Source organism: Microplitis mediator, chromosome 1, assembly GCF_029852145.1.
Source record: "Microplitis mediator isolate UGA2020A chromosome 1, iyMicMedi2.1, whole genome shotgun sequence".
Taxonomy (NCBI): domain Eukaryota; kingdom Metazoa; phylum Arthropoda; class Insecta; order Hymenoptera; family Braconidae; genus Microplitis; species Microplitis mediator.
The window spans coordinates 27,730,988-27,754,002 of NC_079969.1; the positions used below are offsets into that span (position 1 = coordinate 27,730,988).

General features: G+C 34.1%; 1 protein-coding gene across 11 annotated transcripts in view; it reads left to right on the forward strand.

Moving 5' to 3' along the window:
- The window catches only part of LOC130678315 (potassium channel subfamily T member 2), a 148,359-nt gene that overhangs the window by 37,229 nt on the left and 88,115 nt on the right, over positions 1 to 23,015 (forward strand). Inside the window, exon 2 of one of the 11 annotated variants that reach the window (XM_057485486.1) lies at positions 18,014 to 18,263. The exons of the other annotated variants lie outside the window; for them this stretch is intronic. Within the exon in view, the coding sequence (XP_057341469.1) occupies positions 18,016 to 18,263 (248 nt within the window). The 5' untranslated portion in view covers positions 18,014 to 18,015. The remainder of the gene's footprint in view (positions 1 to 18,013; positions 18,264 to 23,015) is intronic. 11 annotated transcript variants of the gene reach the window in all.

Consider the following 23,015-nt stretch of genomic DNA (forward strand, 5'->3'; position numbering starts at 1 on the left):
ATTCATTTTCACAAATGAAATATTTATATATATATAAAACATTTAACTTAATACCTATTCGTTTTCATTTCGAAATTGGCTAACGGTAATCCGTTAAAATGATGCGAGGATTATCTTACTTTATTTTCACTTACTCCTCTTCAGCTTTATATACATATATATAAATGACTTGATCCCTGTTGATTTTGTTAGGAAAGTTAAGCTCAAGTAAATTGGAATTTAGAGCATCACAAAATGTGATTTATTTTTTATTACCCTGCCCAATTGTTATTCTCTTATTCATGTTAATTAATCTCTCAGGAAAATAAATAAAAAATAAAATTCATCTAAAAAAAATTCCAAATATCTATTCATTAATTTCACGAAGCCAGACATACATCTAAACTTTTATTCCCATACACAAACTTGTTGTTTTTTTATTTTTTATTCGGTGAAAGAAATATTTCTAACGGAAAAACTTTAAATGATTCCCTTCACGGCTATTCATAGGTTTCATTGAGGTCAAGCACCTTAAGTGCACTTTGCCAAAGTTTAACTATACGTTCCTTTGCACTCCATAAGACCTAGAAAATATATTTTTTCAAAGATTGATCATGATCGTATAACTTTATTCCACCTGACCAGTCACTGAATTTTATTTTACTTTTATTTATTTCCAATTTCAAAGTCCAATAAAAAGTTATCTCAAAATTTCGGGTTTTATGATTTAACTTTTTTTTATCTGCTTGTAATTGAAAAAGTTACTACACCATAAATTATTCTTTATTTACTTCCTTATCGTTTCTGTATAGAGATATAAGACCGAGTTGACGTTGGTTAGCGATAGTGCGGGTGGGTGGCGATCACGGATAGAAGGAGCTCCCTCGGGAGTTTCCCTCGATTTCGCACGGGTCATCCGACGTCACCGGCTTCATTTCTACTCCCAGCGATTTAATTAAGGTTGCATAATACCCACAGCATTCACGTTGATTACTCCGTAGACTGTACGCTTGTTATATTGTGTACAGATCAATGTTCATGTCTTCGTCCAATAAATTCATGTCAAACATATGTCGGTATTTTTTTTCTACTCAATATCACACTGAAAAAAATAATCGGTAGCAGCTACCTATTGGTAATCGGTAGCCACTACCGATTCTTTTTCGGTAGCTGCTACCGATTATTTTGGTAGCCGCTACTGATTAGAATCGGTACCAGCTACCGAAAAAAAATCAGTAGCTGTTACCGAAAATTAGGTAACTGGTACCGAAATAATCGGTAGCTGCTACTGATTAATTTTTGGTAACAGCTACCGATTATTTCCGTAACGGCTACTGATTACTTGGTAACAGCTACCGATTATTTCGGTAGCCGTTACTGATTAGAATCGGTACCAGCTACCGAAAAAAATCAGTAGCTGTTACCGAAAATTAGGTAACTGGTACCGAAATAATCAGTAGCGGCTACCGAAAAATAATCGGTAGTGGCTACCGATGATTTCTTTCAGTGCAGTCTCAATTCAAATTTATTATTTTCCAAAATTTCTTCTTCACCGGATTTCAATTTCAATCAACAATTCAAGTAATTATTTCCTATTAATTATTCCATTGAATAACTAATTAATATTAATTAATAATTAACGAGTAATTAATATTCGCTATCTGATATTTTATTAAATTAGTGATTAAAGGCGAGTAATAATCAATTAATGTGAGCAAAATTTAGGTCTATAAAACTGGCAGTGAAAAGTGAGCAGAATCCAATGCGATTAGCGCCAGAATTTGTCGCTAAATAGTTGCTAATTAGTTGCTAAAAAGCCGATTTTGTTGCTCAAACCGATTTCGAGAAAATCGAGTTACTGCTAGCTTATACATAAGCTAGCAGTAAATTCGCCAAATCGGTGTTGAATGAAACGTCTGATGCGGGGTAATTTGTTGCTAATTTGTTGCTGGAACACACCGCGTTAAACGCGTCAAAAAATTGAAAATCGGCCGAGCTTGACCACCAGCAGCAAATGATTAATGACCCTGCTAACTTAACACGCGGTTTTAAATAACAATGGAGAGTCATTGAATTTGTTGCTGCTCAGAAATAGACTCAGCAGTACCCAAAGAGCCAGCAACAAAATAAAATCAGACGATCGGTACGTCTTAACGATCAGCAAAGGAAACTTGATGGCCCTGCTATGTTAACAGGTGGTTTTTATGACCAAAAAAATGTCGCTGATTTTGTTGCTGCTCAGAAATAGACTCAGCAGTACCTAAAGAGCCAGCAACAAAATAAAATCAGACGATCGGTACGTCTTAACGATCAGCAAAGGAAACTTGATGGCCCTGCTATGTTAACAGGTGGTTTTTATGACCAAAAAAATGTCGCTGATTTTGTTGCTGCTCAGAAATAGACTCAGCAGTACCCGAAGAGCCAGCAACAAAATAAAATCAGACGATCGGTACGTCTCAACGATCAGCAAGTAAAACATAATAGCCCTGCTATGTTAACAGGCGGTTTTTATGACCAAAAAAAAGTCGCTGATTTTGTTGCTGCTCAGAAATAGACTCAGCAGTACCCAAAGAGCCAGCAATAAAATAAAATAGGACGATCGGTACGTCTTAACGATCAGCAAAGGAAACTTGATGGCCCTGCTATGTTAACAGGTGGTTTTTATGACCAAAAAAAAGTCGCTGATTTTGTTGCTGCTCAGAAATAGACTCAGCAGAACCCAAAAAGCCAGCAACAAAATAAAATCAGACGATCGGTACGTCTTAACGATCAGCAAGTAAAACATAATAGCCCTGCTATGTTAACAGGTGGTTTTTATGACCAAAAAAAAGTCGCTGATTTTGTTGCTGCTCAGAAATAGACTCAGCAGTACCCAAAGAGCCAGCAACAAAATAAAATCAGACGATCGGTACGTCTTAACGATCAGCAAAGGAAACTTGATGGCCCTGCTATGTTAACAGGCGGTTTTTATGACCAAAAAAATGTCGCTGAATTGTTGCTGCTCAGAAATAGACTCAGCAGTACCCAAAGAGCCAGCAACAAAATAAAATCAGACGATCGGTACGTCTTAACGATCAGCAAGTAAAACATAATAGCCCTGCTATGTTAACAGGTGGTTTTTATGACCAAAAAAAAGTCGCTGATTTTGTTGCTGCTCAGAAATAGACTCAGCAGTACCCAAAGAGCCAGCAACAAAATAAAATCAGACGATCGGTACGTCTTAACGATCAGCAAAGGAAACTTGATGGCCCTGCTATGTTAACAGGCGGTTTTTATGACCAAAAAAATGTCGCTGAATTGTTGCTGCTCAGAAATAGACTCAGCAGTACCCAAAGAGCCAGCAACAAAATAAAATCAGACGATCGGTACGTCTTAACGATCAGCAAGTAAAACATAATAGCCCTGCTATGTTAACAGGTGGTTTTTATGACCAAAAAAAAGTCGCTGATTTTGTTGCTGCTCAGAAATAGACTCAGCAGTACCCAAAGAGCCAGCAACAAAATAAAATCAGACGATCGGTACGTCTCAACGATCAGCAAAGGAAACTGGATGGCCCTGCTATGTTAACAGGTGATTTTAATGACCAAAAAAAAGTCGCTGATTTTGTTGCTGCTCAGAAATAGACTCAGCAGTACCCGAAGAGCCAGCAACAAAATAAAATCAGACGATCGGTACGTCTCAACGATCAGCAAGTAAAACATAATAGCCCTGCTATGTTAACAGGCGGTTTTTATGACCAAAAAAAAGTCGCTGATTTTGTTGCTGCTCAGAAATAGACTCAGCAGTACCCAAAGAGCCAGCAATAAAATAAAATAGGACGATCGGTACGTCTTAACGATCAGCAAAGGAAACTTGATGGCCCTGCTATGTTAACAGGTGGTTTTTATGACCAAAAAAAAGTCGCTGATTTTGTTGCTGCTCAGAAATAGACTCAGCAGAACCCAAAAAGCCAGCAACAAAATAAAATCAGACGATCGGTACGTCTCAACGATCAGCAAGTAAAACATAATAGCCCTGCTATGTTAACAGGCGGTTTTTATGACCAAAAAAAAGTCGCTGATTTTGTTGCTGCTCAGAAATAGACTCAGCAGTACCCAAAGAGCCAGCAATAAAATAAAATAGGACGATCGGTACGTCTTAACGATCAGCAAAGGAAACTTGATGGCCCTGCTATGTTAACAGGTGGTTTTTATGACCAAAAAAAAGTCGCTGATTTTGTTGCTGCTCAGAAATAGACTCGGCAGTACCCAAAGAGCCAGCAACAAAATAAAATCAGACGATCGGTACGTCTTAACGATCAGCAAAGGAAACTTGATGGCCCTGCTATGTTAACAGGTGGTTTTTATGACCAAAAAAAAGTCGCTGATTTTGTTGCTGCTCAGAAATAGACTCAGCAGAACCCAAAAAGCCAGCAACAAAATAAAATCAGACGATCGGTACGTCTCAACGATCAGCAAGTAAAACATAATAGCCCTGCTATGTTAACAGGCGGTTTTTATGACCAAAAAAAAGTCGCTGATTTTGTTGCTGCTCAGAAATAGACTCAGCAGTACCCAAAGAGCCAGCAATAAAATAAAATAGGACGATCGGTACGTCTTAACGATCAGCAAAGGAAACTTGATGGCCCTGCTATGTTAACAGGTGGTTTTTATGACCAAAAAAAAGTCGCTGATTTTGTTGCTGCTCAGAAATAGACTCAGCAGTACCCAAAGAGCCAGCAACAAAATAAAATCAGACGATCGGTACGTCTTAACGATCAGCAAAGGAAACTTGATGGCCCTGCTATGTTAACAGGTGGTTTTTATGACCAAAAAAAAGTCGCTGAATTGTTGCTGCTCAGAAATAGACTCAGCAGTACCCAAAGAGCCAGCAACAAAATAAAATCAGACGATCGGTACGTCTCAACGATCAGCAAAGGAAACTTGATGGCCCTGCTATGTTAACAGGTGATTTTAATGACCAAAAAAAAGTCGCTGATTTTGTTGCTGCTCAGAAATAGACTCAGCAGAACCCAAAGAGCCAGCAATAAAATAAAATAGGACGATCGGTACGTCTTAACGATCAGCAAAGGAAACTTGATGGCCCTGCTATGTTAACAGGTGGTTTTTATGACCAAAAAAAAGTCGCTGATTTTGTTGCTGCTCAGAAATAGACTCAGCAGAACCCAAAAAGCCAGCAACAAAATAAAATCAGACGATCGGTACGTCTCAACGATCAGCAAGTAAAACATAATAGCCCTGCTATGTTAACAGGCGGTTTTTATGACCAAAAAAAAGTCGCTGATTTTGTTGCTGCTCAGAAATAGACTCAGCAGTACCCAAAGAGCCAGCAATAAAATAAAATAGGACGATCGGTACGTCTTAACGATCAGCAAAGGAAACTTGATGGCCCTGCTATGTTAACAGGTGGTTTTTATGACCAAAAAAAAGTCGCTGATTTTGTTGCTGCTCAGAAATAGACTCAGCAGAACCCAAAGAGCCAGCAATAAAATAAAATAGGACGATCGGTACGTCTTAACGATCAGCAAAGGAAACTTGATGGCCCTGCTATGTTAACAGGTGGTTTTTATGACCAAAAAAAAGTCGCTGATTTTGTTGCTGCTCAGAAATAGACTCAGCAGAACCCAAAAAGCCAGCAACAAAATAAAATCAGACGATCGGTACGTCTCAACGATCAGCAAGTAAAACATAATAGCCCTGCTATGTTAACAGGCGGTTTTTATGACCAAAAAAAAGTCGCTGATTTTGTTGCTGCTCAGAAATAGACTCAGCAGTACCCAAAGAGCCAGCAATAAAATAAAATAGGACGATCGGTACGTCTTAACGATCAGCAAAGGAAACTTGATGGCCCTGCTATGTTAACAGGTGGTTTTTATGACCAAAAAAAAGTCGCTGATTTTGTTGCTGCTCAGAAATAGACTCAGCAGAACCCAAAGAGCCAGCAACAAAATAAAATCAGACGATCGGTACGTCTTAACGATCAGCAAAGGAAACTTGATGGCCCTGCTATGTTAACAGGCGGTTTTTATGACCAAAAAAATGTCGCTGAATTGTTGCTGCTCAGAAATAGACTCAGCAGTACCCAAAGAGCCAGCAACAAAATAAAATCAGACGATCGGTACGTCTTAACGATCAGCAAGTAAAACATAATGGCCCTGCTACGTTAACAGGCGGTTTTTATGACCAAAAAAAAGTCGCTGATTTTGTTGCTGCTCAGAAATAGACTCAGCAGTACCCGAAGAGCCAGCAACAAAATAAAATCAGACGATCGGTACGTCTCAACGATCAGCAAGTAAAACATAATAGCCCTGCTATGTTAACAGGTGGTTTTTATGACCAAAAAAAAGTCGCTGATTTTGATGCTGCTCAGAAATAGACTCAGCAGTACCCAAAGAGCCAGCAACAAAATAAAATCAGACGATCGGTACGTCTTAACGATCAGCAAAGGAAACTTGATGGCCCTGCTATGTTAACAGGCGGTTTTTATGACCAAAAAAATGTCGCTGAATTGTTGCTGCTCAGAAATAGACTCAGCAGTACCCAAAGAGCCAGCAACAAAATAAAATCAGACGATCGGTACGTCTTAACGATCAGCAAGTAAAACATAATGGCCCTGCTACGTTAACAGGCGGTTTTTATGACCAAAAAAAAGTCGCTGATTTTGTTGCTGCTCAGAAATAGACTCAGCAGTACCCAAAGAGCCAGCAACAAAATAAAATCAGACGATCGGTACGTCTCAACGATCAGCAAGTAAAACATAATAGCCCTGCTATGTTAACAGGTGGTTTTTATGACCAAAAAAAAGTCGCTGATTTTGTTGCTGCTCAGAAATAGACTCAGCAGTACCCAAAGAGCCAGCAATAAAATAAAATAGGACGATCGGTACGTCTTAACGATCAGCAAAGGAAACTTGATGGCCCTGCTATGTTAACAGGTGGTTTTTATGACCAAAAAAAAGTCGCTGATTTTGTTGCTGCTCAGAAATAGACTCAGCAGAACCCAAAAAGCCAGCAACAAAATAAAATCAGACGATCGGTACGTCTTAACGATCAGCAAGTAAAACATAATGGCCCTGCTATGTTAACAGGCGGTTTTTATGACTAAAAAAATGTCGCTGATTATGTTGCTGCTCAGAAATAGACTCAGCAGTACCCAAAGAGCCAGCAACAAAATAAAATCAGACGATCGGTACGTCTCAACGATCAGCAAAGGAAACTTGATGGCCCTGCTATGTTAACAGGTGATTTTAATGACCAAAAAAAAGTCGCTGATTTTGTTGCTGCTCAGAAATAGACTCAGCAGTACCCGAAGAGCCAGCAACAAAATAAAATCAGACGATCGGTACGTCTCAACGATCAGCAAGTAAAACATAATAGCCCTGCTATGTTAACAGGCGGTTTTTATGACCAAAAAAAAGTCGCTGATTTTGTTGCTGCTCAGAAATAGACTCAGCAGTACCCAAAGAGCCAGCAATAAAATAAAATAGGACGATCGGTACGTCTTAACGATCAGCAAAGGAAACTTGATGGCCCTGCTATGTTAACAGGTGGTTTTTATGACCAAAAAAAAGTCGCTGATTTTGTTGCTGCTCAGAAATAGACTCAGCAGAACCCAAAAAGCCAGCAACAAAATAAAATCAGACGATCGGTACGTCTCAACGATCAGCAAGTAAAACATAATAGCCCTGCAATGTTAACAGGCGGTTTTTATGACCAAAAAAAAGTCGCTGATTTTGTTGCTGCTCAGAAATAGACTCAGCAGTACCCAAAGAGCCAGCAACAAAATAAAATCAGACGATCGGTACGTCTTAACGATCAGCAAAGGAAACTTGATGGCCCTGCTATGTTAACAGGTGGTTTTTATGACCAAAAAAATGTCGCTGAATTGTTGCTGCTCAGAAATAGACTCAGCAGTACCCAAAGAGCCAGCAACAAAATAAAATCAGACGATCGGTACGTCTTAACGATCAGCAAAGGAAACTTGATGGCCCTGCTATGTTAACAGGCGGTTTTTATGACCAAAAAAATGTCGCTGATTTTGTTGCTGCTCAGAAATAGACTCAGATATATTTAAAGAGCCAGCACCAAAAGAGAAATAATATAACGGGTATATGTAAACACCGATAACCGAGAATCAATTGTCCTGTCGTATTAATACTTGTTCGCCGTACAAAAGAAACAGTTGCCGATTTCGTCTTCGGTTTTGCCTTTTTCTATTGACCCTATCTTCTATTACGACTTATATGCGTTCATTAATTTCCTGAACTTCAAAACATATTCGAATTAGGTAACCCTTGTTTTCTTAATGGTGATAATTTTAGAACAGCAGATTACCTGAATATCAAGCGTTTGCGCTTTTTATATACTTATTGTTGCGTCTTAATAGTCAAAATTATTTGAAGTCATTCATATTTTGCTATATTCGTCACAACGTTTAAAATGTTATTAAAATTTTTCAGTTTATGTTTTACAGATTGGTATTAATAATCCTATACAGAAAAGACAGTTAACATAAATCGAGGAAAATATTCTCGCTTCAAGAAATTTTTTTTTTAATTTATTCGGAAAATCAAAATCTACCTGCACCAAGTAAACAATGATCTTAAAATTTTTATTTTGAATCAAAATTTTTTTCTTACGTCAACATAATTTTAGGCTTAAATCAAAATATCTTCACTCGTATCAAGACTTTGTATTTCTTAAAGTAAGAAATATTTTTTTTGTAGCGAGAAACATAATTTAGTCGTAGCGATATTACATTTTTTCGGTTGAAGAAAATGAAATTTCGCGGAACAAGTACTATTCTTTTTACACAAGTATTTTTGTATTTTCCGACCAAGATTACAAAAGTTGCTTCAGCTAAGAGAAAAAAAATTTTTTGGAAGAACAGATCGATATCGAGAAGGGGAAAGTCACTGGTGCTAGACAGCAGCATCGGGAGTAGTTCGGTGCTCAACACGAAATCGTGCCTACTACTGGTAGTGTTCCTGGCAAGAAAGATATTCTAGAATTGTTTTATTCCAAATTTCAGTAGGATTTTGTTCGACTATTCCTCTGTCATTTGACAGAGCGGCAATTACCATCCCGAGTAGAATTAAAACTCATAGGTGGCCAGCCCGTAGCTAACAGATTTTAGTTATACCTCATCACTGCCTAATAGAATTGGCCAGCCATAACCTCACTATGTAACGCCATCTTAGCCGATGGCTGACTGATCAAAACAAGCCAGTGGATAGATTCAAACATATATCCAATAGCTAGGTTAAAACAATGAGGTAGTAAGTGTGCAATTATAAATAGCTAATCGCTGGCTAAAAAAAATGAGCTAATGACAAGATATGAAAAGTAGCCAGTGGCTAGCTAAAAAATATGAGTTCACAATGACTCGAAAATTGAAAAAAAAAAAAAAAATTTTTTTTTTTTTTTTTACACTGGCTTTACAATTGGTATTTAGATTAATTTTGTTATGAGTTTATCATCGAATTAATCGTGATGTCCAGTTGGTCGGTGACAGGAGTTGAACCTTTTTTTTTTTTGAATAAAGTTTTTTATTTTTCATAAATTAACATCGTTACAAAAATACAAAGGTAAAACAAAACTTAAATAATAAAAACCTTAACATCTATTGGTTTTGAACACCAGTTACAGATAATTGTCCGTTGTTAGCGGCAACTCGTTACTGTTTATATCGCTGTACTCATGTATTGCTTATAATTTATAATCTTATTGAAATGTTTAGAACTTATTGTTCCTGATCTGTCTCTTTTTGCTGTTATGAACTGTGGAAAAATTTTGTAACAAAAAAAAACCACTTTCTCAGTCTTGTAATATTTAAAGTTACTTAAACCTATGAAAATTATTTACAGATTATTTACATTATTTACAATATAAAATATCCTACAAATTGGGTGTAGGGTCCCTTGGTCGTTGTACAGGAGTTGAACCCGGATCCTTGGGATGATGAGTCTCGCGTGTTATCCACTGGGCTGCTACTGCTCGTTAGAATCGACTACAATTTGATTATCCATATATGTTTTATACAGTGCTATCTGTAACTAATAGTGACTAGACAACTATAAGATACTGGTGAGGTGAAATTTCTTTTTTAAGGAGCTCCATCTGTAGCTAATAATTACTGGACACCCATTAGATACTGGTGAGTTAAATTTATATTTTTATGCAGCGCCACCTGTAACTATTAGCGACAAGATAACCATGAGATATGGGCGAGGTGAATTTTATTTTTTATACAGTTCCATCTGTAACTAATGTTAACTAGACAACCATGAGATACTAATGAGTTGCAGTTATATTTTTATGTAGCGCCACCTGTAACTATTAGCGACAAGATAACTATGAGATACTGATGAGGTAAATTTCAGTTTTTGTACAGCTTCATCTGTAACCAATTTTCGTTGGATAACCATGAGATACTGGTGAGTTCCAGTTACATTTTTATGTAGCGTCGTCTATACTTATTTGAGGTTAGGTTGATTTATTGTTATTTACTAAGTTGATGCTTATTAAGCTGAGTATAAATTGGTTACAATATTATTTTACCTTCTAAATAATGGATCGTCAAATTTCGTGAGATTAAAAAAAATTTTTTGTTCCAAAAAGGTTTTTCTCGCTCCCAGAAAATTTTCAATTTCATTTCATGATGTAAAATTTTTCCTAGGACAAGTGAAAATTTTCTGCGTCAAGAAATCCTTTTTTTCTGTCTAGAACAATAAGTATTATCTAGATAAAAACCAATAACAAATCAGTAAATTCTTTTTTTTTATAGCACCATCCGTAAATAATAAGTAGTGACCAGCCAGGAGTTTACAGTTAGCCATTTTTTGAATTGAAAATTTTGCTATCTATAAATAATCATTTTGAACCAGCTGTGAGGTAATGATTAGTCAGTGTTACATTTCTATAGAGTGCCATTTCTAAATCATAGATAATGGCCAGCTATCAGTTTGTAGTGAGTCGTCTTTTGACTTGAAAACGACGCCATCTATAAATAATTTTGAGCTAGCTGTGAGGTAATGATTAGTCAGCGTTAGATTTCTATAGAGTGCCATTTCTAAATCATAGATAATGGCCAGCTATCGGCTTGTGGTGAGTCGTCTTTTGACTTGAAAACGACGCCATCTATAAATAATTATTTTAAGCTAGCTGTGAGGCACTAGTGAGTCAAGATTTCATTCTTGTACAGCGCCATCTGTAATAAATAAATATTGTTCACTCACGAGATATCGGTGAGCTAAAAATATTCTTGAAACAAAAATTAGCCAACGGTGAGCTCGTTATTAGCTAAATCTGCTAGCTAGTAATGCTGAGCTAGTGACTGGCTCTAAACTCATCTTCATTAGCCAGAATTCTACTCGGGATTTTGAATTGTACTATAATATATCCTATAATCACATAATCAATATTCTACATCATGACTTTAATATTTAATATTAATGTTTACTTGAATAATTATTCTCGAAATCAAAAAACAAAAAAATCACGTTCCAGATACCAAAAAAAATCGAATTAACACGTCAACCTTTCGGAGAGAGAATACATTTTTGACTGAGAAAAATTTGTCTTGATCAAAGAAGTAAACTTTTGGAGCAAGAAATTTTTGACTTCCCGCTAAGAAAATTGTAAATTTTCAAAAATTTGGGAAGTTATTGGTTTCGGTCCGATTTACGAAAATCGAATTTCCATCAGATGTCGACGTTTTGAGGTCCTAGGAAGCTATTCTGACTAATTTCAAGATGATGTCCGAGTGTACGTATGTATGTATGGACGTACGTACGTATGTATGTAAATACTTGTATCTTTTGAACGGGTGAACCGATTTTGAACTTTAAGGTGTCATTCGACGCGGATTGTCAATATCTTGAAGCCGAGAGAAAATTGAGCTTGATCGTAGGGCTCGTTCAGAGATATTTCAAAAATAAAGTTTTTTAAATAATGTTTTTTTTGGATAACTTTTAATCTGCTCGATGGATTAATTCTAAAATGGACTGGGCTTTAGAGCTTTATAAGCCGCGTCGAATGCCACCTCAACAATCAAAATCGGTTCATTCGTTCAAGAGAAACCGTTGTCGAAAGAATTAAAAAAAAAAAAATTTTTTTATTTTTTCTGAAATATCTCAAAAACGACTCGATAAATCGAATTCAAAATTCGATCAGCTTTAGAACTTGACAAAATGCGTTGATTGCCACCTCAACCATCAAAATCGGTTAATTTGTTCGCGAGATATCGTGGGAGAAAGAAATACTAAAAAATGGTTTTTTACAAAACCATGGCATACAAAAGTATTTGCGAGCTCAAAGAGCTCGAAAATGTATTCACAATAGTGTTTTCGAAAACAGCGGGAAGTTTTGGGGCTGGCCCGCAGGGTCAACTTATAGACCGATTTTTTTTTTATTGGCCCAAGCAACTTTTATTTTCACTTAAGCAATTTGTTTTTCGGAGCATGAGAATTTTTTCCTTGGCCCAAGGGTTTTGTTTTTTTCAACTAAGACGTTGATTTTTTGGAGTGAGAAAATCTTTTCCTTGGGGCAAAAAAACGTTTCTTGACCTAAGTAAACTGCTTTTCGTTCTAAACTTTGAAATTCAGGAGTGAGAATTTTTTTTTTCTTGGAGCATAAAAAAGTTTCTTGGCCGAAGTAAACTATTTTTTCGCTCAAAACGTTGATTGTTTGGTGGACGATGACTTATTTTCTTCAGCCAAGAATTTTTTTTGTTAAAACAAGAAATTTTCAATTTTGCTTTAAATAGTATGCTACATATAGACCCGTCATTTTACTCCTAGGCTACCTAAAACTCGATGCTATGTAAAATTAAATTTTTCAAAAATTTCTAAAAATCAAAAGAAATAAAAAAATCAAAAATGTACAAAAATCAGTGAATTGGAAATTTTGTTAGTAACAAAGAACTAAAAAAAAATAAATACCGCGTATGTTGAAATCATTTTGAAACCGATTAAATGCATCAAAAAGCAATATATAAATTGCGGATATTGTAAAACAAATATCACAGTTGATATAGAAAAAAAAAAATTTACCCTAAATGTCTTTATTTATTTTATAAAAATGTTTTTTTATAAAATTTATTAAAACGAAGACGAGACATTTACCAACACAGTCTCTAACATTAAAGTGGCGCTGCTTTCGCCTAGGAGGCGTGGCTTAAATTCAAATCGCTAAAAACTCCGCGACTAAATTTATCAAAAAAAATAAATTTTTTAAATTTTTTAATACTATTGAATTAATATTTATAAATTTAAATACGTAAGTAAATAAATACAAGTGTATATTACATATATTAGTTGATATATTTTATTTATTTATTTACTTTAAGCAATAAAACTTGAAAAATTTTAATCTCGAACAAGTATTTATTAATATTTATTATAATAAGTCAGTTCAACTTTTTAGCTCTTATATGCTCAAAATAAAATTTAAATTTGACGTAAATTTTTATATAGTGGAAACCTAAACATGCAAACCTCTCAATAAGACAATTTATAGATAAATTGAGAAAAATATAGATAGCCCGAACTGGGAATCGAACCCAGACCAATTCGGTAACGCGCCGAGTGCTCTACCAGTTGAGCTATCCGGCCCTATACTATATTCCATTCAATTTGATCTATAACTTATTGAGCCACACCGTCCTTCGTACGGTAATACACCATTTTTATATAGTGGAAACCTAAATTTGTTAGGTCTCGAAATCAGGAAATCGTTAAGACGTACCGATTGTCTGATTTTATTTTGTTGCTGGCTCTTTGGGTACTGCTGAGTCTATTTCTGAGCAGCAACAAAATCAGCGACATTTTTTTGGTCATAAAAACCACCTGTTAACATAGCAGGGCCATCAAGTTTCCTTTGCTGATCGTTGAGACGTACCGATCGTCTGATTTTATTTTGTTGCTGGCTCTTTGGGTACTGCTGAGTATTTCTGAGCAGCAACAAAATCAGCGACTTTTTTTTGGTCATAAAAACCACCTGTTAACATAGCAGGGCCATCAAGTTTCCTTTGCTGATCGTTGAGACGTACCGATCGTCTGATTTTATTTTGTTGCTGGCTCTTTGGGTACTGCTGAGTCTATTTCTGAGCAGTAACAAAATCAGCGACTTTTTTTGGTCATAAAAACCGCCTGTTAACATAGCAGGGCTATTATGTTTTACTTGCTGATCGTTGAGACGTACCGATCGTCTGATTTTATTTTGTTGCTGGCTCTTCGGGTACTGCTGAGTCTATTTCTGAGCAGCAACAAAATCAGCGACATTTTTTTGGTCATAAAAACCACCTGTTAACATAGCAGGGCCATCAAGTTTCCTTTGCTGATCGTTAAGACGTACCGATCGTCTGATTTTATTTTGTTGCTGGCTCTTTGGGTACTGCTGAGTCTATTTCTGAGCAGCAACAAATTCAATGACTCTCCATTGTTATTTAAAACCGCGTGTTAAGTTAGCAGGGTCATTAATCATTTGCTGCTGGTGGTCAAGCTCGGCCGATTTTCAATTTTTTGACGCGTTTAACGCGGTGTGTTCCAGCAACAAATTAGCAACAAATTACCCCGCATCAGACGTTTCATTCAACACCGATTCGGCGAGTTTACTGCTAGCTTATGTATAAGCTAGCAGTAACTCGATTTTCTTGAAATCGGTTTGAGCAACAAAATCGGCTTTTTAGCAACTAATTAGCAACTATTTAGCGACAAATTCTGGCGCTAATCGCATTGGATTCTGCTCACTTTTCACTGCCAGTTTTATAGACCTGCAAAATTTATCTGTAATTGTCGTAAATCATTTGAACTTCAAAGTGACTCCACTCGAATTTCGACGGAAAGAAATTTTCTTCAAAAATTACCGTTAAATTCACTGTAATCGTGGGACGAATGACACGACCTAATCATTTGTCGGTAAATGCAATAATTTTTAACTTTTTTTCAAAAAATTTTACCGTAGTCTACTGTAAATTTTCAGTTTTCGGTAAATTTTATGAAGTCTACCACAAAATAAATAAATTTTTTCGTAATTTTTATTTCAAAAATGGTAATAAATAAAAGCGCCGCATTATGCCCCACGATTACAGTGAATTTAACGGTAATTTTAAAAGAAAATTTCTTTCCGTCTATCATCGCGAAATAAGTTTCCCCAATAAAAAAAAAATTCCCGTGAAAAAAAGTTATCGGAATTTTTTTCAGGCCAAGTCTGTATTTCATTTATAAATTTTTTTTATGTCTCGTCGAGTGCAAATACTTATCGATCTTTTCAGTGGTTAGTATACGATCGGAGATAAGATTTCAGTAAGACTTATCAGGAGAAGTAATAGTCGGTGAGAAAGTCCCAGTAGCATTTCCCCATGGAGTAAACGAAACAGTTGGATGTGTATAATATAAAGGAGGAACCAGAGCCAGTGAAATCCCTTGTCGTTGAGAACTAGTGCAGTCGTGCAAAACGTACTTGCTTTAAATGAGGTCACGCTATATATATAGATATATATAAAGATAAATAGATACAAGTGCCAATGGCATTTCCGCTGTGGCCATGACGACATAGTAGATAATCCAATCGAGAAATTGTTCCTCTGCCGGTTAAATCCTTTATGGTTTTAACTGACCAAAATATCTACTAATATATCCTTTATATAAATATAAATATATGTCTATCTCTCTTTACCCTTCAGTTATAAAAGACAATAACTCAAAAATTTAATCGGCATCGCCATACTCGCGCTTACAACTTTACCCTGGGTTATATTCACTCATACTGTTGCTCGCGGGCTCCGTCTCTGCGGGTTTTACGCGTCGATAAACTCGCATAAATTTCAGTCGGAAACTTGTGGAACAATAAACATATACACAACATGGCACATCACTTCTTTGTTTCACTTCAGCTTACTTGTCTTATTTATTTTTTCATCCTTTATTCTTTTCCACTTTTTACTCACACACTTTATATTTATATATTTATATCTATATCTATATCTATATACGTATATATTTTCCTTCAAAGTGTCCCAGTGGAATATTAAACCCTCAGAGGGTGGTTTTCTTATTCACATCTAAAGTCTCCACTTCATAGATTTTATTCTTCTTACTTTAGTATCAGTTTTTTTTTCTCAACACTTTTAAGTGCCGGGGATTAAATAATCTTTTAAAAAAATGTTTATTTTAATTTTAGTTAATTATTTTTATGCTAGAATTTTTAAAATTAAAAACCCACCAGCACAATTAATATTTTAAATTGCACATTGGCGAATTCCCAGTAAAAGTGAACTGTCATGTCGTGTAATTTTTTTTTTTTCTGTAAAAAATTAATTTTAATGAATAAAAAAAAAAATAATCTCTGTAACATGGAAGCGGAAGTGGATTTAAGTTAAATGTGTAAATAATTATTTGATGGTAACCCATATGACAAAACAATATATGGTTAAAATATATAAAATCATATATGTTTGCAACAAAAAAATATATGATATATTATAAAAAATCATGTAGAGATTTTGGCCGATTTAATATAAAATTATATACAGTAGTAAATATATGTATTCCATATATGTAACTTATATGTTTTTTATAATAAGCTATATATACATTTACATTTACCTTATAATATATTGTATTGATATATTTCTTTTTATATTCAAAAAATATAAAATTTTTATATGAAATGAAATATATGGTAGCATATAATTTATATTATATATGCCACCATATATATTCTTTGTTATATTTGAGTTGGGTGATCATATATATGAGAGTTGGTCATACAAATAAGAAACTTTTTTTTTCCATACACAATATAAATATATGTTTTTATATATGATCAGAATATATTTTTCGTATATGATAGAAATATATATTTTTATGTATGATAAAAATATAGTTTTCGTATATGACAAGAATATATATTTTCATATATGATGAAAATATATTTTTTGTATATGATTGACATATATATTTTATATATGCTAAACATATACGGACTCGTATATGATGAATGTTATATTTTTTAATATAAAAAAAAAATATATCAAAAAACATAGTTAAATTAGCCACATATATTTTTTGATATTTATCATATATTTTGACCATATATGTTATTTTCATACGGGAAATAAGTAGCGAGTATATTAAAATATGCAGATCAATGAATAAATAAATAAATATGGAGTTGACATCGTGGAGGAAGCACATGGTGGTTTCTGTACACGTCCATCGGTGACGCAAAGCATTCTGTAAACTCGAAATCCGCATGTTCGATTGCCCTCTGTATGTATATATATTGAGTAGCATGTGCCGCATGTTTAGCATGAGTACACAATAAACGTTTGCATGTCTCTATGTTGTCCCTCTGATGTGTACAAAATTTTCACCACATTGCGAGCAAATTATGCTCTATTCAAAACCAGTAATACTCAACTTAATCTCCGAAACTAAATTATGATAAAACAAATTAAAGGATTTGGTAAACGTTAAAGATTAAAGTTATCTATTTATTCTCAATGGAGCCGTGACCTGATTAATAATTCGATTAGGTTAATCAGCATTCAATATGCGCTCATTTTCGTAACGTAACATGTTATCGATAATTTTCATAATTAGAAAATTTTTAAATACTAGAGTGCAAACCAATAAATTTTAATAAAAATTCCTGGCTTCAATTTTTATGCCGGGTAAAACCGACACCAAAATTTTCATATGACCATTGAGCCAAATAAAAATAAATCGATTATTCAAAAAAATGACAGTTGACATTTCTGGTAAAAAAAAATTTACGGATGGTCATTTTACCCCACTTGTAAAAATTTTCTTAAAATTATTTTTATAAAAATTTTCGACTAAATTAATTTATTTTATGGAGCTAAAATTTTTTTTTACCAAATCCTTGTAAAAAAATTCATATTTTTTTTTTAATTTGAAAATGTCTGATTGTAACTTACTGCTAAGTGAGTTAACAAAAATAAAACTAAAACTCCCACACGACAATAAAAAAAAAAAAACAATTTACGAGAATGATACAACTGTGGGACAGAAATGTCGGTGTTCTTTTTCCGACTCCACAATCTGCGTCGTATAGCAGAAGCTCAAAAAAAACGTGAGAAATGCAGTGGAGCTGGTCAATGTGGTGGTCAACGTGGGACCAATTGTGGGGACCAGTCCCAACCTACCGCCGGGTCAATGCAGTCCTGCAAAAATATCCAACGGGGACCCAGTAAATTATTCGAACGAGCGCCGCTTCAACCCAGCGACTCACTCGACGAAATAGCTTTCCAGATACCCAGGTAACGAACGCACAGCTTTTTACTACTTTATTTATTCAATCTAAGTAAATAAAAGAAAAACTCACAAAGGCGAAAAATAAAATAAGAGTGACATTATACTCGGCTGCTTATAAAACATTTGCGAGGACATTAAAGGTCAAGAAGTGTGCAGAGAAGCACTTTCTTCACTACACCCTGTGCCTCTCACTTAAACTTCCGCCGTGCCCGGATACTCTCAAAAAGCTTCTCGCTATTTTTTTTCTTTCACTGCTGCCTTTACGCATCCTGTTAAGTCTCGAGTGACGAACGAGTTTCTATAAATAAATGTAACCAGGTTCGTTAAGACTCGAATAAAAGACAAAGCAGGGTAAACTAATGTCACCTACTTGCAGTAATGACATCTTCAAGATAATGAGCAGGTACTACTCACTTGTGCTACATATATTATTATACTTAAATATATTAAATGACGTATACTATTCAATACTCACAACTGTGTTGTAATTAACACACTAATTCTTCATTTAATTCAAAAATTATTAATGCTGTAGCTTTAGAAACTTAATTGAATTACCCGGGAAATTTTAAATGACTTTAAAATTTAAATTAAATGCCCAGAAGTTAATTTGAGACGTTTTATATTTTGAAAGTTCAAAATTATAACCGCGGGAAAAAAATTTTACTTGTGTTCATTAATTTACAAGTAAAAATGAAAATTAATTTTTTTGTCAAAATTTTGAACTGAAGAGTTTGTCTGAGGCGATTAATCTGCTGTATATTTGATTTAATTAAAAAGAGCGGGAAATTCAAAATTTGAATCCGGGAGATTTTTAAATTTAATAAATAAATTTTGGATTCAAAATCATGTGCCTGAAAATCGGAACGTTTTTCGCGGGACAAAAATAAAAAATCAACATGAAAAATAGAAAATTTACAGGATCTAGATTTCTAAAATGTTTTGCATGTCAACCGGCAATTGCAGTCTCCGCTAATCACTCCTGAAGTCACTTTTAAGCAAAAAACGTTCTGATTTTCAGGTACACTTAAAATCTATGAAAATTCCTGCTGTTGGAAGCCTTGAAAAAATTATCTCAGATCCGAATTACTTTTTCTTGGCCACTTGATTATTTTTTCGAAAAAAAATTCTATAAATAAAAATTTTAATTACCTCTTTTTATTGAAACAAAAAAAAAGTTATTAAGTTATAAAAAGTAATTATCGTTAGTAATACGATTTATAAAATTGATGAAAAGAGATTTGAGATAAAAATAAAAATGTACTTTCAAGACCACTCAGCTCTGATTAAAAGATAAATAAATGACCGAAAAATTTAAAAAAGACGGTAATTAAATTAAAACATAAATAGTTTGTAGTATAAAAATCTAAAGTTTGAACAAGCTTTGAAAGGCTTTAAAACTAGTTTAAAGGTCGAAAAAGCAGTCAAGCGTACAGTGCTGACACTGCTGGTGATGAACTCAGTCACAATGATTACCTCGAAGAGCATCATCATCGTTTGTGTCTGTTGCTTTTCCTTATAAACTGCCTTTACTTGAACTACTACCACAACTACTACTATCAGAAAATGACCGAGTGAGATAGTAAAACATTTTCCTTAGTCGTGCGTCCAATCCTCAACCGGTACAAGCACAGAATCCCCAACCCCAACTCTCCCAACTTCAATTCCAACCCCTTCAACAAACTGGCCTCGGTTAATGCGACGGAAGTGAACTTCCAACGATGTTATATCTAATCATATTGAGCTTTTCCATAATGAACATAACTCGAGATTCCGTTTAATTTATTGACTTTCCTCCCTTCTGAAACAAAAAAATAACAATTATTATTATTATATTTTTATTTTCGTCCCTTAATCTCTGATCTCTCTTGTTCTCGACTCAAACCCGATCTTGCTTGTACTCTTATAAAAACTTTTAGATTAATAGCCGCTATTACATCTCTTAGCTTTAATTTTTAATATCCTTTTAAAAAAAACTATTATTTACGCGAATTACTATGAGTAAATATGTTCATGGTTCAAAAATAAGACACAAAGCTCTCTCGAGATATATGTATACTGTTTTCTGTATCAAGTTTCTACGGATTAACTGCTTTAGTGCACTCGGGTAACATCTTTAATCTTTGGAATATAAAAAAATATAAACAGGACCAACTAACAATAAAAAACCTCTCGGGTATTATTAAATTCAAAAGCCATAAAGCTCTTTACAAATTTTGTAATCATAATAATCTAATGAACGTACTTTTTATTTGGTTTAATTTAAAAAGTTACTTCCCGCTACTGTCCGATTTGTAATTAAAAACTTAATTTGCGGATCGAGTGGAACGAAAACTAAAAATGTTCAATTGAAGCAGAAATTTGATACTTTTTTAACGCGAAATTTTTTTTTAAAGAAAATATCTGGTGGTAAATTTTTGTTTAAAATTATCGCGGAAATCGTGGCACTGGTGCACAAAAAACAATTGCAGTATAGTTTTTAGTGATTTTTCCCTGTAGAAGGTTACTTTTACCTGAGTGATGATAATCATTACACGGAAAGAAAATTATGGCAGCGGTTCCCATAATTTTGTGAAATTTTTTCCTATACCATCATAGGAATTACGACCATAAATTATGGGAGCGGTTCCTATAATTATAGGAATGTTTCCCATAATTATAGGAATAGTTCCTATAATTATGGGAATGATACCCATAACACTATAGGAATGGTTCCTATAATTTATAGGAATACTTTCTATAATATTATAGGAACCATTCCCATAATATTATGGGAATGGTTCCTATAATAGTATGGGAACTATTCCCATAATATTATGGGAATGATTCCCATAATGCAATTAGAATGGTTCGTATACCATTATGGGAATAGTTCCCATACTATTATAGGAACCATTCCTATAATATTATGGGAATGGTTCCCATATTATCATGAAAAAATTAATTTAAAGAAGTGTGGTAATCACTTCTACAATACACAGAAATATTATTAAACATAAAAACAAAAATTCAAACATTGAAAAAAAAATCGTATTTGGCAAAAAAACATTAAAATTTTTAACAAGAATTTTTTGTCAGCACAAAACATTCAAGAAAATTCAAATTTTGGAAAATTTCTACACTATTGTGTAAAAAAAAAAATTTTATGATATTATAGGGATGGTTCCCATAACATTATGGGAATAGTTCCCATAATATTATAGGAATAGTTCCTATATCAATATGGGAACCATTCCCATAATAGTATGGTATACCATACAATTATCAGGGTAAATATTTGAATGCTACCCTCTGTATTTCAATGCTATTTAATTTTTTATTCTTCCAATGAATAAATCACATTTCGAAATCCGTCGTTACCATCGGCCGCGGTAATTTTTCTCTCTCAATTTAAATAAATTTGAACCGTCTATTTTTACCCAGTTTTATTCAAAATACTATTTTACTGACAAATTTAACTCATTCATATATTTTTATTCGAACAATCATTAACAAGTATTCAAAAAAATTTTCAGCTGACAGATGATTGATAGTCAGCTGCCCAATTTAAAAACTCAGTAATAGCCAATTCTTACCCTATATTAAATTTGTCTCGTAAAAAAAAATTCTATTTCTCAAAAGAAAAAAAATTGATTTATGAAAAAAAATACAGTATTAAAAATATGGTATCAGGCGTTTTGAGCACCTGAAAAAATATCCCCGACAAAATATCTCCGGACAAAATATCCTCATGAAAAGAAAGCAAAAATTGTGAAAACTGACACAAAACTGGGGATATTTTGTCCAGAGATATTTTGTCGGGGATATTTTGTCAGGTGCTCAAAACGCATGGAACCTAAAAATATAAGCGAATTTTCATATCATTGATTTTTCCTTTAATTTTAAAAAGTTTAAAATTTGTCATAAAAAAGGTCATGGTTGTGACACGTTTTTTTTTTCGCGTACTGTGGATTGAAAAGTAATTATTCTTGTCTATACATTGATATCAAAATTTTGAAAATCAGTAGTTAGATTTAGGGTTTGCTGGGTTGTTTGTTTATTATGTTCGAATTACTGGTCGAGTAAACACACAAGAGCCTCAAATCATGTAGTACTCGACCTAGTCACATCATCACATCACATCATGAAACCCCTTTACTATCAATGCCGGTCCATGTCTATCTATCGAGCTATCCTAGGCTGGTGCATCATGATTACCAGCCAATTATTGTCCTTGCCATTGGTCTACGACGACTTCGAGTAGCCAGTGCATTAGTAAGTACCCCTAAACTACTATTGTTGTGTGGACTGATGATGGACATGAATTCTACCGATCATCACTTGATTGTTGTCTGATTCGATCGTTACTTAGCGAGCACATATTGCGCGGCCATATTCCACTAAGCTTATTATTTCTCTTCGAGATCATCTTACAAGCACTCACCCTGATTAAGAAATATCATTTGCTACATGTTAAGTGTATATCGATCTATCAGTCGATTCAAATTGTTTTGAATCATTCCAAATCATTTTTTTAAAATTAGCCCTGATTAAACAACTGAATTCGACCGAATTAAAAATTTTAATTCTGTTATATTCTGTCGAATTCTGCTAGACAGAATTCAACTGAATTGAAAATTTGAATTTGAATTAAACAGAATAAAACCGATTTAAAAATTTCAAATTCGTTTTAATTCAGTTTAATTCGGATTCAGAACCAGAAATTGGAGAATTATTTTCGAATTAATCAGAATTAAACCGAATAGAATTATTTAAAT